Source organism: Lepidochelys olivacea (genome assembly GCF_965140295.1).
Source record: "Lepidochelys olivacea isolate rLepOli2 genome assembly, chromosome: 16".
Taxonomy (NCBI): domain Eukaryota; kingdom Metazoa; phylum Chordata; order Testudines; family Cheloniidae; genus Lepidochelys; species Lepidochelys olivacea.
The window spans coordinates 9,123,050-9,138,874 of NC_140426.1; the positions used below are offsets into that span (position 1 = coordinate 9,123,050).

Genomic DNA, 15,825 nt, shown 5'->3' on the forward strand with positions numbered 1-15,825 from the left:
TATTCTGACCACTTTTCTCTCTCTCTCTGTGAGATATAAATGAGAGTAGAACCAGTCTTAGATTTTTTTTAACTCCTTTGTAAAAATAACAAACAAAAAAAGAACCCCATGGCCAAAACTCTTTCAGGAGAACAATAAATAAAATTGCTGTGGATTCAACAAACCTACATCATTATTGACCTACTCCAGCTCTGTATGTACTTGTCCTCTTATCCTGTGTAGTCAGGGGACAGAGTTCAAGGCTTCAGCTATAGTGCGGGACTGGATGGATTAGTGCACTGGAAATGAGATAGAGCTTTTAACCTCTAGGCTGCCAGTTTAAATCCCATCAGACTAGGTGTCAGCTGAATGTTGTTATGCTCTCTGATGAACCTACATGAAAGAAGATGATTTCAGTCCAGGTTCCAGGGCTAAGGGTCTGTAGCATTAAATGTACACACAATTAGCATTCATCCCCTTATTGGCGTTCTCCGCAAATAAACCTACCACTGCCCGGGCTATGGAAGTTGCATAGCCATTTCACTTCTTAGGAGGTGGCCACTCAAGGTCAGGGTCAGGGCAAATTAGCTTATCCTATCCTGTGGATAAAAGAAGCACCTCAGACTCCAGGTTTGTTTATCCTGAATCTTTCACCAGTGCTAAAGTCTCTCACTGAGGCCAGGTCTGCATTAGAGGCTTCTGTGGGCATAGTTGTGTTGGTCTGGGTTGTGATGAGTTGTGCTCGCTGACCAGCATAGCTGTGCAGGCAGTAGCCCCTAGTGTATATGCACTTTTCTCTATAGCCAGTTTCCCTCGAGTATGGTTTTACTATAAGGGTACAAAGCCCAGCTCTGCTGTTGTGGCTGGGATAGTATACTAGTTCCTGTACTAGTAAAGTGACGTGGTCTTACTTTCACCTGCTCTCAGAATTCCAAAGGGGAAATCCAATACATCAGCCACACGAAGGGGAGGAATTTGGACTTTCAGGAAATGAGTCAGACTCGTGTTAGGACTTGACGATGGCAAACTGGATGAAGGAATATTGGCTGGTAAATTACTCACCATCAGCTTTGTCCTTGCTCCCAGGCTAATATTCGAGAATCCCTCTCTTCGTACTTTCCCAGCTTTGGATAGTATTAAACTGGATGTAACCTCTCAAGTCCTCTGCCTGGGAGAGAAGGTAGTGGGGCATTAGGCCACGCAGCAGGCGTTACTAATGATCTCTCTGCATCCTGTTATCAATCACTGTAGAGCATTTCACCTCTAGGTCACCAGTTCATATGCTGCCCCAGGTCAGCAGTCGGCAGAAAATCCAGGCCAGCTATAATAACTGCTGCTTGATGACTTCAGTGAAATGAGCTGGTTTTTGGTGGATGGGTGAGCACATCAGAGTTAGGACGCTTGTCATTGTGAAGCCAAAGACTGAATGAAGACTGAGGCCTAGTCTACACTACAGGGTTAGGTCGACGTAAGGCATCTTATGTTGACCATATTATGTCCGTATCTACAGTCCAGCCTTGCTCCTGCTGATATAAGTACCCTACTACACCGACATAACTCCACCTCCACGAGAGGTTTAGGGCTTTTGGCAGGGTAGTTAGGACAACGCCGTGTCTGTGTAGACACTGCCTCCCTTACCCGGGCTATTGGCTATCAATTTCACAGCTCTGCTCTGCACCTGGGCCTCATAATTGGAGCTGTGAAATTGCCAAGAAAGGCTGGTGCGCTCCCTACTATGAAATTGAGCCTGGCTGGCCACCAGGCTCTCAGCTGGAACTCTTGCCCTCCAGCTCAGGGTGACAGCCCCAGTGTAGCCTGGGGCTGGGCTCAGTTTCACAGCATGGAGCCTATCAGCCTTTCTTGTCAATTTCACAGCTTCTGCTGTGAGACCCACTGCTGCTCTCAGCTTGAGGCAGTCGTGAAATTGACAAGAAAAGCTGTTAGGCTCTGTGCTGTAGATCGCGCGTCAGGCGCACAGGTCAGGCTGTCACCAAGGGGTGGGTGGGTGGCTCCAGATGCAAGCCTGGCTGCCGCCCGGGTTCTCAGCACCTCACTCCCTGTGGAGCTAGCCAGCTGGAGCCTGGCTGCCAGGAGCTGAGAGCCTGGGTGGGAGCTGGGCTTCCAGTGGGGAGCTCCACGTTGAGCTGAGAGCCTGGGTGGCAGCCGCCCACGCTGCCCCTGTTAAGCCAGTGCAAGCACTCCTGGTGAGGACGCGCACCACCGATAGAAGGAGGGTCGTGTGGACTTGAAAAACCGCAGTAATTACTGCGGTGGCTGTATGTCAACTTAACTCAACTTACATTTGTAGTGTAGACGTGCCCTGAGATGCATTAGAGGATGTGGGCCCTTCCAGAACAGGGGTCAGGCCCATAGGCTATCATACTATCTGTAACATGCTCTTTGTACCTGCTCTGCCTCTTCTGCAATAGAAGCCCTCCCTTTCTATGCTGATGTTTTTCTCCCCAGTCGTAAATTCACTTTAGCTAAGTGTGTGGGGTTTATTTTAAAATTTTCCCGACAATGTCCCTGCTCCTAGCTATAGCACTGAGCTGTATTCTCTATTTCTTTGTGTTAAAAAGCAAGGAAGGGAACTTTACCTGGCTCAAAGCCTTAGGTAGTGACTTCTACAATTACAGCTGACAACACTGTATTGTGTGTGACACAGTTCTGCTGCAGCACCACAGAGCCTACAAGGAAGAAGCAAAGCATGTGTCAGAAGAAACAGGAGAACCTTTCTCCCACAAGATTCCCAACTGAGAGATGCATGTGGGCAAGAGAGAAGATCTGAATAGTGCAGACACTTGCAACTCATCTGTTTTGGCAGAGCAATTCTGGTCAAGTGCAGAGTGGCAGTTGCATGCTAGAGCATTTGCATGGCAGTGAAGGGTGCAATTGAATAGTGTTGCTTGAGCCAGCTCTGGGACTGCTAGATAAGACTAAGGACATTTTAGTTTGACTGTCAGGAGAAACTCCATGGCAAGATGAGTTGGGCTGTGAAAGTCTCCTCTGGAAACATTTATGATTGGACAGGACAGAGCACAAGAAACTACTGTAGGGTACAATTCCACACTGGTTTCCAGGGATTGCACCAGAGGAACGAATAGAATTTATAGCAATTAGAAATGGAAAAGTTCCAAGTGGAATTATCCATAGAACATGTATAATGATCTTGCAGAAAGCACGAGTTTCATAGCAGGAACAAGGAAGGGCAATGCCTTATTTCTTCTGCCTTTCTCTTCTCCCATCGTCTGGCCGAGTTTGGGGAAGGGAGAGAAAATTGTTCATGCTTTCATTTCTTTGCTGATCCTTGTTAACCTAATGTTTTATATCCAGGATTGTCCTCACTGAGGCTGCTAAAATCTTCTATCTAGTCAGGCTTCCCAAGAGAGAACCAGTAGCATTGCTCCAGTTAAATGCTTTCTGTCTGTTTAGTATTGAGGTATGTGTCTCCAGATAGTAGGTTCAGGGAGTTCCTTACCCACTGGAGTTACAGTAATTCAAATCTTACAAGGCCTAATTCAGTTTTCACATTATTCTGTGGGATTGACATTAAAAGTCACTATTTGCCAACAGCTACCATGCAGCAGTAACTGAGATGCCTTAGTTACTTCTCTATTGTAATTACAGGAAAACAAAGCTAATAGCGTATTTCTTTTTAATTAATTCTTTGTGTTGGTCCTGGCAAACTCTTGCCTCCATTCTTCTGTGATCTAGTTGACAATTCTCAATGTTTTCAGTCCATCCATCCATCCATCCATCCAGATGAGGATACGTTTGACTGTAGCCCAGTGCAAGGTCATACATTTAGGGACAAAGAATATAGGACATATTTACCAGATGGGAGACTGTATTCTGGAAAACAATGATTCTTCAAAGGATTTAGGAGCCAAGGTAGTTAACCAACTGATACAAGCTTTCAGTGTGATGCTGTGGCTAATAGGGTTTACATGATCCTTGGATGTATAAATGGGGAATATTGAGCAGACATATATGGCATTGCTGAGACTAATATTGGAGGACTTATATTCTGGTATTCACAATTTAGAAAGGATGTAGAAAAATTGGAAAGGGCCACCCACAAGAATGATTTGAGGTTTTGAAAACTTGAGCTTCTTACATTTAATTTAATTTATCCATGTAACAGAGATAACATGAAGAGGTGACTTGATCATGCGCTGTGCGTATCTACACCAGGAAAAAATTTCTGGTGCTGGAGGGTTGTTTAATCGAACAGAGAAAGACACAACCTCTAATTCTTCTTCGAATGCTTGTTCACGTCCATTCCACATTAGGTGTGCGCGCGTTGCGTGCACGAGCGTTGGAAACTTTTTCCCTTAGCGGCTCCCTGTGGTGCCCCCCGAGTGGCACCATTGCGCCGTTCGTATATACCCCTGCCGCCCAACCCCCTCCAGTTCCTTCTTATCGTCTGTGCGGTGTTGGAACAACCTCTCTCTCTTGTGCGAGAGCAGTCCCTTAGCCTTTCTCTTATAGATAGCTGTTATCAGTTAGTTCGCATACACTTTGTTGTGGGCACTTAAGTGATTAGGTGCTTGGAGGCTTCCAGCACCCACCCCGGGCTGCAGGGCATGCCCCAGGCCCACAGGTTTAAGGCTTGTGCCACGTGCCACAAGCCTATGCCAATTAGTGACCCCCACGGCTCATGTCTATGTTTTGCCTGGGGGAAGAACATCAGACTGAGCTGTGCAAGATTTGCAAGGCTTCAAGCCAAGAACAAAGAAAGAAAGAGACTTTCATTTAAAGCCGTTGTTGATGGAAGCCACATTACAGCCACCGGGCCCGAAGCGCCCAACACCGGCTCCGGCTTCCTCGGTGCATAGTGCTCCGGAGCCGTCGGGAGACCCGGGACCGGCTAAACACTGAAAATTGTCGGCCCTACAGCGCCAGACTAGGCCCTGGCTCCGCTCGTCCTCCCCGGTGCGGCCCACGGCGCAGCCAAAAGGAATGCGTGGACGTTCCCCGCATAGGAGGCCGGCGCCTTCCAAGGCCCCGAGCGCTGATAAGAGTGGAAAGGCCGCTGTACCGGCACCAGCGGTTCCAGCACCCCAAGTCCCACCGAGCCCAGGCCTAAGTGAGCTCAGTGCGGACAATGGGGTCGGGGACTTAATGGATCAGCCCTCCACGCCTGGCACCTTTGAGGCGGCAAAGGACCTCATTGAGCTGTCGGCGACGAGCCCCCTCCTGTACAGGGAGAATCCTCCGGCACCCATGCCACGGGTGTCATCGAGGGGTAAGCTGGCAAGGGTGTGCCGTTCGAGAACACTGTCCTGGCACCGGAGTTGGTCCCGGTCAAGCTCCGCGTCTGCGGACTCCCAGTTACCCGCAGCTCAGAAGGAAGTCTCGGTGGTTCCGGGAGTGGATTGGAGCAAGGAAGTTACGGATGAGGCACGATCCCCGGCACCAATTAAAGACCGGCACCGGGAGAAGTCGAGACAGCCCTCACCGGAGGACTCCCGCAGGCGCCGGTCCCAGTCCCGAGAATGCCAGCGCCGGTCCAGATCCCGGTCCCATGGATATCGCTACTGGTCTCGCTCCCGTTCCGTTAGGAGCCGCTTGTCGACCTCACGCTGGCACAGATCGTTGGCACCGCTGTGGCCTTCGCGATCGGCGTCGCCGCAGTCTGGTGCCAACTCTGGCCATTACAGTCACACACGCCGCGCTCCGGACAGCAAGGACCCTCAGACGAGGTGGCACCCCCAATGGGGGGCACCAGGTCATTGGCCCTTCTGGACTCCTTCGGCCTATCAACAGTGCCAAGGGTCCCCGTCCAGGGCGAGTTATTCAGTGCAGTGGTCCTGGTCCCCACACCGACGCCCGATGGCGCAGGAAGCCACAGTATCCAGGCCTCCAGCATCCCCCCAGAGTAACCGGAGAGACAAGCACCGAGTCCCATGTCATCCCGAGGTCTCCCACCCCAGCCTGAGCCAGAGGCCCCTTCCGTGGGAGAAGGGGAGCAGGAGGACCAGCCAGAGGGGATTGAGCAGCTGCTAACCTCCTCGTCATGCCCGGATGAGGCGGTGGCGGGAACAGCGGTGTCCGGCCCTCCACCCATAGACCACAGAGCCCACCAGGAGCTACTGCATAGGGTTGCCCGAAACTTGGGGCTGCAGGCTGAGGAGACGGTTGAGCAGGAGGACCCCATGGTGGACATTTTGAGCCCCGAAGGTCCATCTAGAATAGCGCTCCCGCTCATTAAGACCATCCAATCGAATTATAGGACTATACGGCAGACCCCAGCCTCCAGTGCTCCAACGGCCAAGGGTGTGGAGTGCAAGTACTTCGCCCCGTCAAAGGGCTATGAATTCCTATTTTGCACCCAAGTCCGTGCTCCTTGGTGGTCTCGGCGGTGAATGAAAGGGAGTGCCATGGTCAGCAGGCCCTGGCACCTAAGGCCAAGGAGGCAAAACCCCTGGACCTTTTTGGCAGAAAGGTGTACTCGTCGGGGGGCCTTCAGTTGAGGATTGCGAACCAGCAGGCCATCCTCAACAGGCATAATTTTAACTCCTGGGCAGCGGTGCGGAAGTTTCACTCCCAACAGGAGTTTACGGCCCTGGTGGACGAGGGCAAGACAGTGGCTAAGACCTCTCTCCAGGCCTCCCTGGATTCAGCAGACGCGGTGGCCAGAACAATTGCGTTAGGGGTGGTCATGAGGCTCTCGGCGTGGCTGCAGGAGTCAGGCCTGCCGCCTGAGGTCCAGAGCACACTCCAGGACCTTCCCTTTGAAGGGTCCGGGCTCTTTTCGGACCAGACAGACGCAAGGCTGCATTGCCTCAAGGACTCGAGGGCTACGCTTAAGTCGCTGGGTATGCACACCCCGGTGACGCAGAGGAAGCCCTTTAAGCCGCAGCCCCCCCTCAGCGATAGTACCAGCCTTGTCATAGGCATGAGCCTTCCCGTAGGCGAGGCAGGGATAACAGGCGACGGCGCAATAATAACAATAATAATGTACCGGGCCAGAACCAAGGTCCGCACAAATCCCAGCCGGGCACTAAACCAGGCTTTTGAAGGTGCGCTCGAGGACAGCGTACCAGACCAGTCACCGGATCCGTCCCCCTGAACCACCTGGCCCGTTTCTCCCGTGCGTGGTCCAGCATTACGTCGGACCGTTGGGTCTTATGCACGGTACAGAACAGGTACTTGCTGCAATTCTCTTCGCTCCCTCCCTCCCACCCCCCTTCCCCATCCCTCTTCAGGGACCCCTCTCACGAGCATCTCCTAGAGAAGGCGGTTCGCTCGCTGCTGGGGGCGGGGGCAGTAGAGGTGGTGCCGCATGGCCTAAGGGGGAAAGGTTTCTACTCCCGGTACTTCCTCATCCCCAAGGCCAAAGGGGGACCTCAGGACTCAGGGTTTGTGGTCCGGAGCAGAGCAGTTGCTCCATGTCAACGTGAGGGAGCTCAGGGCGGTTCGTCCAGCCTGCCAGACCTTTCACGCCACTCTGAGTGGTCACAGTGTGACAGTTCTGACAGACAACACTACTGCCATGTTTTATATAAACAAGCAGGGCGGGGCCCGTTCCTCACCGCTCTGTTGTGAGGCTCTCCTCCTCTGGGACTTTTGTATAGCCCACGCCGTTCTCCTCGAGGCGTCATATCTCCCAGGGGTGCGAAATGAACTGGTGGACTACCTCAGCAGGTTCTATCGCATGCACGAGTGGATGCTCAGAGCGGACGTCGTGCTTTCACTCTTCCGCAGGTGGGGGTTTCCCCGGGTAGACTTGTTTGCCACCAGGGACAACGCCCAGTGCCCGTGGTTCTGCTCATTCCAGGGCCACAGCCCGGGCTCACTCGCAGACGTGTTTGCAGTCCTGTGGGGAGGGGGCTTGATGTATGCGTTTCCCCCGCTCCCCTTGGTACACAAGGTCCTGCTCAAGGTACGCAGGGACAGGGCGGTGGTGATCCTCATCGCCCCGGCATGGCCCCGCCAGCACTGGTACACAAAGCTCCTAGAGCTGTCAGTGGAGGCCCCGGTAGTCCTGCCCCTACACCGGGACTCATCACACAGGACGGTGGGTGGATTCTCCACCCCGACCTGCAGTCACTACACCTGACGGCGTGGAAGCTCTGTGGCTAAACGCCTTGGAGAGCCAGTGCTCCCTTCCTGTGCAGCAGATTCTGCTTTTCAGTAGGAAACCCTCCACCAGGGCTACCTATATGGCCAAGTGGAAAATGTTCTCCTATTGGTGCGAGCCCCGAAAGGTGCAGCCGTACCAGGCCCCGGTGCAAGCCATTCTCGAGTGTCTTCTGCACCTCAAGCGGTAGGGGCTGGCCCTGTCCTCACTCATAGTGCACCTGGCGGCCATCTCCGCCTTCCATCCGGGGTTTTCAGAGGGCTCGGTGTTTTCCCACCCAATGGTGGGACGGTTCCTTAAAGGATTGGAGAGGATGTTTCTGTACTCGTGCTCCCCAGTCCCTCCTTGGAACCTTAACTTGGTCCTCTCTAAACTCATGGGACCCCCTTTCAAGCCCCTTGCTACCTGCTCCCTCCTCCACCTTTCCTGGAAGGTGGCATTTCTGGTGGCCATTACCTCAGCCAGAAGGGTGTCTGAGCTGAGGGCTCTCACCTCTGAGCCACCATATACAGTGTTTCACAAGGATAAGGTGCAGCTCCGACCGCACCCCAAGTTCCTCCCTAAAGTGGTCTCGCAATTCCATTTGGGCCAGGACATTTGTCTGCCGGTGTTTTTTCCAAAACCCCATATGGACCCGAGTCATCGCAGCCTACACACCCTGGATGTCCGTCGAGCGCTGGCGTTCTATTTGGAGCGCACCAAACCCTTTCGTAAATCTGCGCAGCTGTTCGTGGCCGTAGCATAGAGGATGAAAGGCCTCCCGATGTCGGCACAGCAGATCTCGTCTTTGGATAACAACCTACATCCGGGCATGCTATTAGCTCACAGGTGTTCCGGCCCCGGCGGTCATGGCCCACTCAACCAGGGCGCAAGCGACTTCCACTGCTTTCCTGGCACAGGTCCTGATCCAGGAGGTCTGCAGAGCAGCCACCTGGTCCTCGGTGCACACCTGGTCCTCCAATCAGTTGTTCTGTGACTCCTACCCTCCTCCAGAGGTAGGCTTGTGATTCACCTAATGTTGTATGGATGCGAACAAGCACTCAAAGAAGAAAAAACGGTTACTTACCTTCTCGTAACTGTTGTTCTTCGATATGTGTTGTTCACGTCCATTCCACCACCCACCCTCCCACCACCCACCCTCCTATCTCTCTGTTGGAGTTGCCAGCAAATAGGAACCGGAGGGTGTCGGGCAGCAGGGGTATACACGCACGGCGCAGTGGCGCCCCTCGGAGGGTCCCACTGGGAGCCGCTGAGGGGAAAAGTTTCCGACGCTCGGGCATGCAACGTGCGCACACCTAATGTGGAATGGACGTGAACAGCACATCTCAAAGAACAACAGTTACGAGAAGGTAAGTAACTGGTTTTTTTCTTAACAGTGAAGGTCATGAACCACTGGAACAACTTACCAAGGAATGTGGTGGTTTCTCCATCGCTTGGAGTCTCTAAATCAAGACTCGCTAGTTTTCGAAAAGATGTGTTGAGCTCAACCAGCAGTTTTGGGCTTGATGCTGGAAATTAGGGGGAATTCGGTGGCCTGTTTCATGCAGGTCAGACTTGATCTTAATGACCCCTTTTGGCCTTGAAATCTGTGACCAGTTTCTCATTTCCTGCCAGCAGTGCTCCCTTGGCAGAGCTGTGATTAGAGGAATCCATCATTTCTCCCTTTTTTCTCAAGGTCATGTTACTTGAAAGCAGCATCTGAGAATGGATCCCTGATCCTAGGCTGATGGGGGCTCAAAAAAGTCTTCCTTATCTGGCTTCCTTTTTCTGTTTTGGCGTTTTAGCTCTTGATCCAGAGCTCCTGTACCAGAAGCCTCCCTCTCCCAAATGGAGCAGCATCAAAACATTGTCATCCCAAAGCTTGTGATCTTATAACAGTGCTTTAGGATTTCTGTAGAACCGTTCGCCAAAGAACCTTGGGCTTCACAATCTACTTCCCCCCTGAGGCCCATTTGGTATCTAACCCCCTTGTCGGCTGGGTTAGCAGGGGCACAGAGAAGTTTGAATGGGCCAATATTGAGCAGACCAAGGCCAGTGTAAAATGCTACCGCATCAAAATGGTCACATTCTACGCCCACTCTGTGCTGGTGTAAATGAGGGCCCAAGGAGCAAGGCAACAGGGAATTACGCCCTAGGAATCCTGGAGCTCAGTCTCTGCTGTAGTTACTAGACAAGCTTTATCCAAGCCTTTGGTTTGCATCTCCATGTCATGAAAAACAATGAAACTCCTTCTTTTCCCCCTCCGTGTTGTTGTTTACTGCCTTTATTAGATAGCACCGAGGGGCCTCAATTGTGGACCGGAACCTCATCGTGCTAGACGCTGTAAAACCACAGAACAATCTTCTTCCAGTGTTGCACGCAGTGCTGTAAACCATAGTAGACTGCTTCTCTGGAAGACTGTGTTGCCTCTGCCCATCCACCCTCCCACATGCGGACCTCGTTACAGATGTGTGTCAGGGAGCAGGCAGAGCTGTTGCATTAACTCCTCTCTTCCAGGGGTGACCAAAGGCCTGTGTAAATAGCATCTGCTGCTTTCCATTATTTACACATGCTTTGGATCAGTCTTTCCCCGCTAGATGCCTTCAAAGGGAGCCGTACTCAATGAGTGGAGGCGCAGTGGGCTGTTAGAGTGCTGCAGGGATTAGGCAAAGAAATGTTCTGTGGAGGAAATTGGTGAGGGAGGGGAAAGCAGTCGGATAAATGACTGGGTCTGTTTGCTTCTGCTTTGAATGTAGACATCCCTCTTCAAACGGGAGGCGGGGAGAGAGAGAGAGAGAGAGTGTGTGTGTGTGGGCGCGCGCACGCCCGTGCGCTTTTTCCTTTTGAACGTAACTCGCAACCTTTGACCCGGATGCAGAGGCTCATTTTAATCTCTGTTTTCCAGCATGCAAGTAAAGACCCCAAAGAAGCGAGAGACACCAGAGATCAAAAAGAATCCAAGGAGGAAGGCAACAAAAACGTCTTGGAGTTTGGCAAACCCCCACCGTTGCCCCCTTTCCCAGGCTTTCATCAGTCACTACCTCAGAACCAGAGCTATGTGGCCACCACAAAATCACAGACAGGTAAAAAGGACAGAGCCAAATAATAATAATAAAAAAATCCCCTTTTATTGTGTTTGGGTCGAGACACTGTCAGGCCACGGGGGGCTAAAAGTTGCTCTGCTGTGGCCTTGTCTCCACTGTCTTTTGCCCCTAGAGTTCCCCTCTGTTGCTCGCCCCAGCGGAAGTGCCAATGTGGATCAGACCCGGGCAGTTGCCGTTGTATTAACCACTGTGTTGCCGTGACCTGCTGTGAGGTGTGTTTGTTAAAACGCCAGCAGCTTGCCTTTGCTAGCACGAGTGGAACAACAGTGATGGGGAATTTTTGGTGTGGGGGGGAGAGGGAGGCTAGCATAGACACCTCCTGTACCTTTGGGCCCTACCTACATTACAAATACGTATTTAATCAAGAATATGAGCAAATATCACTTATTCTGGGCAATGTAGGCAGAAAAAACTATTGTGTGTTAAAATCATGTTAGAGAACCATGGTTTTTCCCTAGTTCGCTATGGAGTGGGAGATCCATGCCCCTTTATGTGCCAGCCCCTTTAAGAGAAACACAAGAGCTTGAGCAGACTAAATGAGGTCCTACGAGCAGTGTATCCTGTTGGAGGCGATTTTCCTCCAGTGCAAGCATTGCAGAAGCCAGCAGTAGAGCTTTCGTCCCAGGACCCGTTTGGAACCCCGGCGTAAGGAGCGCGTTGGGGGCAGGAATGTACAACACAAGAGATTCTGGGCAGGGCTGCAGCCCATAAGGTGTCTGAGTTATTCTGGAGGCCTCCCCGGTCACCGGGGGAATCCCAGTATCGGGAGAACATAAAGGTTCCTTAAAGGTGCTTCGGCGCCTCTTCCCAGAGCTACAAGTTCTGTGCTGTGCTCCTTAGAGGTACAGCACTGAATCTTACCACCTAGGCTGAGACATGGGTCTTACGTAGTTGCACCATATGTTTTTATGTCTGCACTTGGGAGAATAAACCATGTTGTAACATGACTTGGCCACAGTCAGTTGATTTTGAGGGGGAAGGTGGGGCCTAAAAAGACTAAATTAAACCAAGCTGGAAAAAAATATTTGATAGTAGCCTGCTTAGAGCCAGAATATGCTCTGTTACTCCCAGTATTAAACTCGGTTGACTCGGTTGATTTCAGTGGGGTTACTCCCCATTTACACCATTGTTTGAGAGCAGGATCTGGCCCAGAGTGTTTATCTAGTTGCCTTATCAGTTTTACATTTAGGGTGAAGATTTTCGGGTGCTCCCAAGTCACTTTTGGTGCACACGTCCCATTGACTTTTTGCAACGACTTGTGCTTCTACATCACTTTGATGCTTTTGAAAATCCCATCCTCCTTCTTTTACAGCTGTCGGTTTGTACTACTTGTGGATTTGCGGAACTTACAGTAGTTATAGGGATATGTCACAGCACAAGTCAGCTTGAAATTTCAAGGCCTAATCCCAACGAACCAAAGCTCCTTGAGCATCTAAGATCGATAATTAGAAAGCACTCCTTTCACACCCCAAATTCCCATCGACTCCTCTTGGAGTTTGAACTGAGGAAGACTGGCAGGACTTGTAAGGCTGTCTGCCTCCCACAGACCATGTGCTAGGCTGCAGCCTTTGGATAGCTCAGGGCCTAGGCCTGCAGTCTTTGTTGAAGCTGTCTCCCCATCCATGGGAGTTCTCTGTAACTAACACAGTTTCTGAGTCCTCACTGGGAGGACATCAGCTCTGCTGTCTGTAGTGTTTATGGAGGGATGCAATAGAAGCCAGGTGGAGTTTTAGAAGGGTCGAGAGATCAAGAGTTTGAGAATGGAGTGGGTGAGTGAAAATCCCAGTGTAAACTAGTTTCTTGAGCCTCGGTGTTCAGATATTGGCCGTTTGTTGTAGCTTTGGTGTTCTGCTTCACTAAGTATGTAGAGGGCATGGCACCTGTGCCTTCCATCACAATCCCCCACCTTCCCTTGGGTGCTGAAGACAGTCATGGGCAGACATTTCATTTACTCACACTCTTGGGTGAAGCTGTTTACAATAGACAAATTTGTAGCCCTTCAGTTGTCACAAGGGATATTGCTACACCGAAGGCTTTGTTTGGGATTGCTATAGCTGTTAATATACAATTTCATAGGATTCTGATGGTAGTTTACTACTGGTTTCTGCTTATTATGAAGTGTAGCTTTGTAGTAACAATAACTTGTATTAACACATCTCTTTTAAAGAGAAGCCTCTTTAACATCCTTTAAGTGAAACTTTTAAAGTAAGATCAGAAGCAAGGGAATGTTCTAAAGGAACTGAGACTTCACAACAAGAGAGCAATAAGGTTGACTCCTGGGATAGTCCTTCCCTGGGCTTACATTATTCTTCAAGAGCCGGAACCAAATATGCATGTGACATGTATTCTCCCAAGACAACATCAGGCATTGAGGTGTGATCTATGATTTGTCTGGAGGGCTAGAGGGAGGCTAACAAAATTAAGGGTTGAATAGAGGAGTTTAAGGAAGAGAACTGAAACTTTGGCGCAAGGTTTAAAGTAAAGTTAAATAACCACCATCTCCGTATTCAATATCTCTGTTCCCTGTGTGTTCTTAAGTTATTCTTCATCACTTTGCTGGTTAAAACATGTTATTACTCCTGTAGGCTCTGTGAGCAAGCTGGATGCTATTCTGCCTCCTGCATCATCAGCAAAACTGCCTGCTAAGTTCTGTGAGGGAGAATCTGTATTGCAGGTGGTGATGTAAGGAGCAGAAAGAATTGGGGGTGGGGCAAGGGAATTTCAGAACGTAGGCTGAGCTTGTGGCTTTGACAGAAACACATGTGTGCTGCACACAGACTTTTTTGGTTGACGTGTAAGTGGAGCAGGTGGTTCCAGAAGCCTTTATGTTTGTGCTCTGTGTTGCTTCTCTGCCCGTAACCTCATTTTTTAAGCACTTGAATGACATCTCTTCTGCTTTCCACTCTTTCTCCTTCCCATCCTGAATCTGCTTTGTGTTTTATTCCCCCCTCCAGCTGCTGCAGTATCTCGGAAGAAAAAGCGGAGAATGGGAACCTATAGCCTGGTTCCCAAGAAAAAGACCAAAGTGTTAAAACAGAGAACGATGATTGAGATGTTTAAGAGCATAACTCATTCCACTGCTGGTGCCAAGGTAAGGGCTGAGCCAGACCTACTACGTACATGCTTGGTGGGGGAATAAAGTGCTTGACGCTTTCATCCATGTGTATTTTGCACTGGGAGACCAACCCCACGTGCAGGCTTGCAAATACGGCAGCTCATTGTAGATCTGTAATTCATTCCCTAAAACTGTATTCTCACTGTAACAATTTCCTGCCCTTCTAAGGCTGGTGGTTGGGAAGGTTCTGCAAATGGGCAGTTACAGGGAGTCTTCTCAGGTGCCATGAGGCAAGAGACCTTGAACAAATGAAAACAATCCCTTTCTGATTTTTTTTGCTTCCCATTTCTCTGTGATTTTCTTGGAACTGGGGATTTCTCAAGGTGACCCTGACAAATGTTTCTGCCTTGGAGCCCTCAGGAGAGTCATCCCTCGTGTTAGTGCTTGAGATTGCAAGGTGAAAAAGGCAGGTGATTTTGAAAGGTGGGATTCAGAGCTGGCCTAACTGTGCTCCCACTGCAGTTCATGCAAGGGAAGTTTTACCATTAAATTCAGTGAGAGCTGAAAATCCCAGCCTGGGTGTCAGAACTTCTTTTCCTTGTAGGGGAACTCTCCCATGATCCTTGAGATGACACAGCAGAACTGTCCCTTTGTGAAATAAATTAGATGTTTTCAGTTAACTGGTCAGTCTTTACTCATGAGTGCTACTAGTAAGGAACGGGGCTGGCCAGCGACCCTGCCATTAACGCTCTGTACTGCCACGAGAGCCCACTTTACTCCCATTGGCGTCTCGTCCTCCAGGTTGATAGAGCTGGTTGCTTGTGGCAAAGTCTCTGTCCAGGTGCATTAGCAGCCTTACTGGGTTCGGAGGGAGAACTCGTCCTATGCTCAATCCATAGCAGGTGGCCTGGCACAAAGAAGATGATGTGAATCTGTGGTTAGATGCAGTGGGCCAGTAGCATGGGTTGCTGCGGCCTTCCTGGTTTACGTACTTGGGTATGTGTCAGGGTGAAAAGGACCTAATTGGCATCAGCCCGCACATGAATGGGGAGAGCACAGAGGTGGACTCTGGAGAGGAAGACTCTGACGACCTGGAAGAGGAAGATGAACGAGGAGCTGAACAGCCCGCTGCATCTCCCTCCCAGGACAACAGGATCCCTAAGGAGGGCTCGTCTGATGCCGACAGTGCCAGACAGGTATTTGGGTGCTGTTCGAGTGACTGTGAAAGAGCAGAAGGGGGATTTTTGTGCATGGGAACAGGACAGAGAAAGAGCGGAACCAACGTTCACAGCATGAAGTGAGGAGGTTTCTAGGACTTAGCACTTGAGGTGGCAGAGAACAGGGCTTTGGGAGCAGAGGCCTCTGGTGATCTGCTACTTCTCCTCCTTGCCTGCTGTAGGAATTTTGGAATTGGGGCTTTGCCATACAGTATCGTTTCGTCTCATAGCCTCGGGACAGGGACCAGAACCAGAGGCTTGAGGAACAGAAGCAGAAACCCCATTGCAGACAGTCATAAAATTTACTTACCAAAGAGCAAGTTTCTTCCTAATCCTCTTCAGTTATAGGCTGTTTTATATCCTGAAGCATGAGGGTTTATATCTGAAGCAGTAAAAATCAGATGC

General features: G+C 50.5%; 1 protein-coding gene across 11 annotated transcripts in view; it reads left to right on the top strand.

Moving 5' to 3' along the window:
- Positions 1 to 15,825, top strand: part of EHMT1 (euchromatic histone lysine methyltransferase 1) — a 168,455-nt gene that overhangs the window by 98,798 nt on the left and 53,832 nt on the right. For all 11 annotated transcript variants that reach the window (XM_084649797.1, XM_084649795.1, XM_084649796.1 and 8 more), the window contains 3 exons: positions 10,950 to 11,127; positions 14,103 to 14,239; positions 15,211 to 15,399. In XM_084649797.1, the coding sequence (XP_084505923.1) occupies positions 10,950 to 11,127; positions 14,103 to 14,239; positions 15,211 to 15,399 (504 nt within the window). The remainder of the gene's footprint in view (positions 1 to 10,949; positions 11,128 to 14,102; positions 14,240 to 15,210; positions 15,400 to 15,825) is intronic.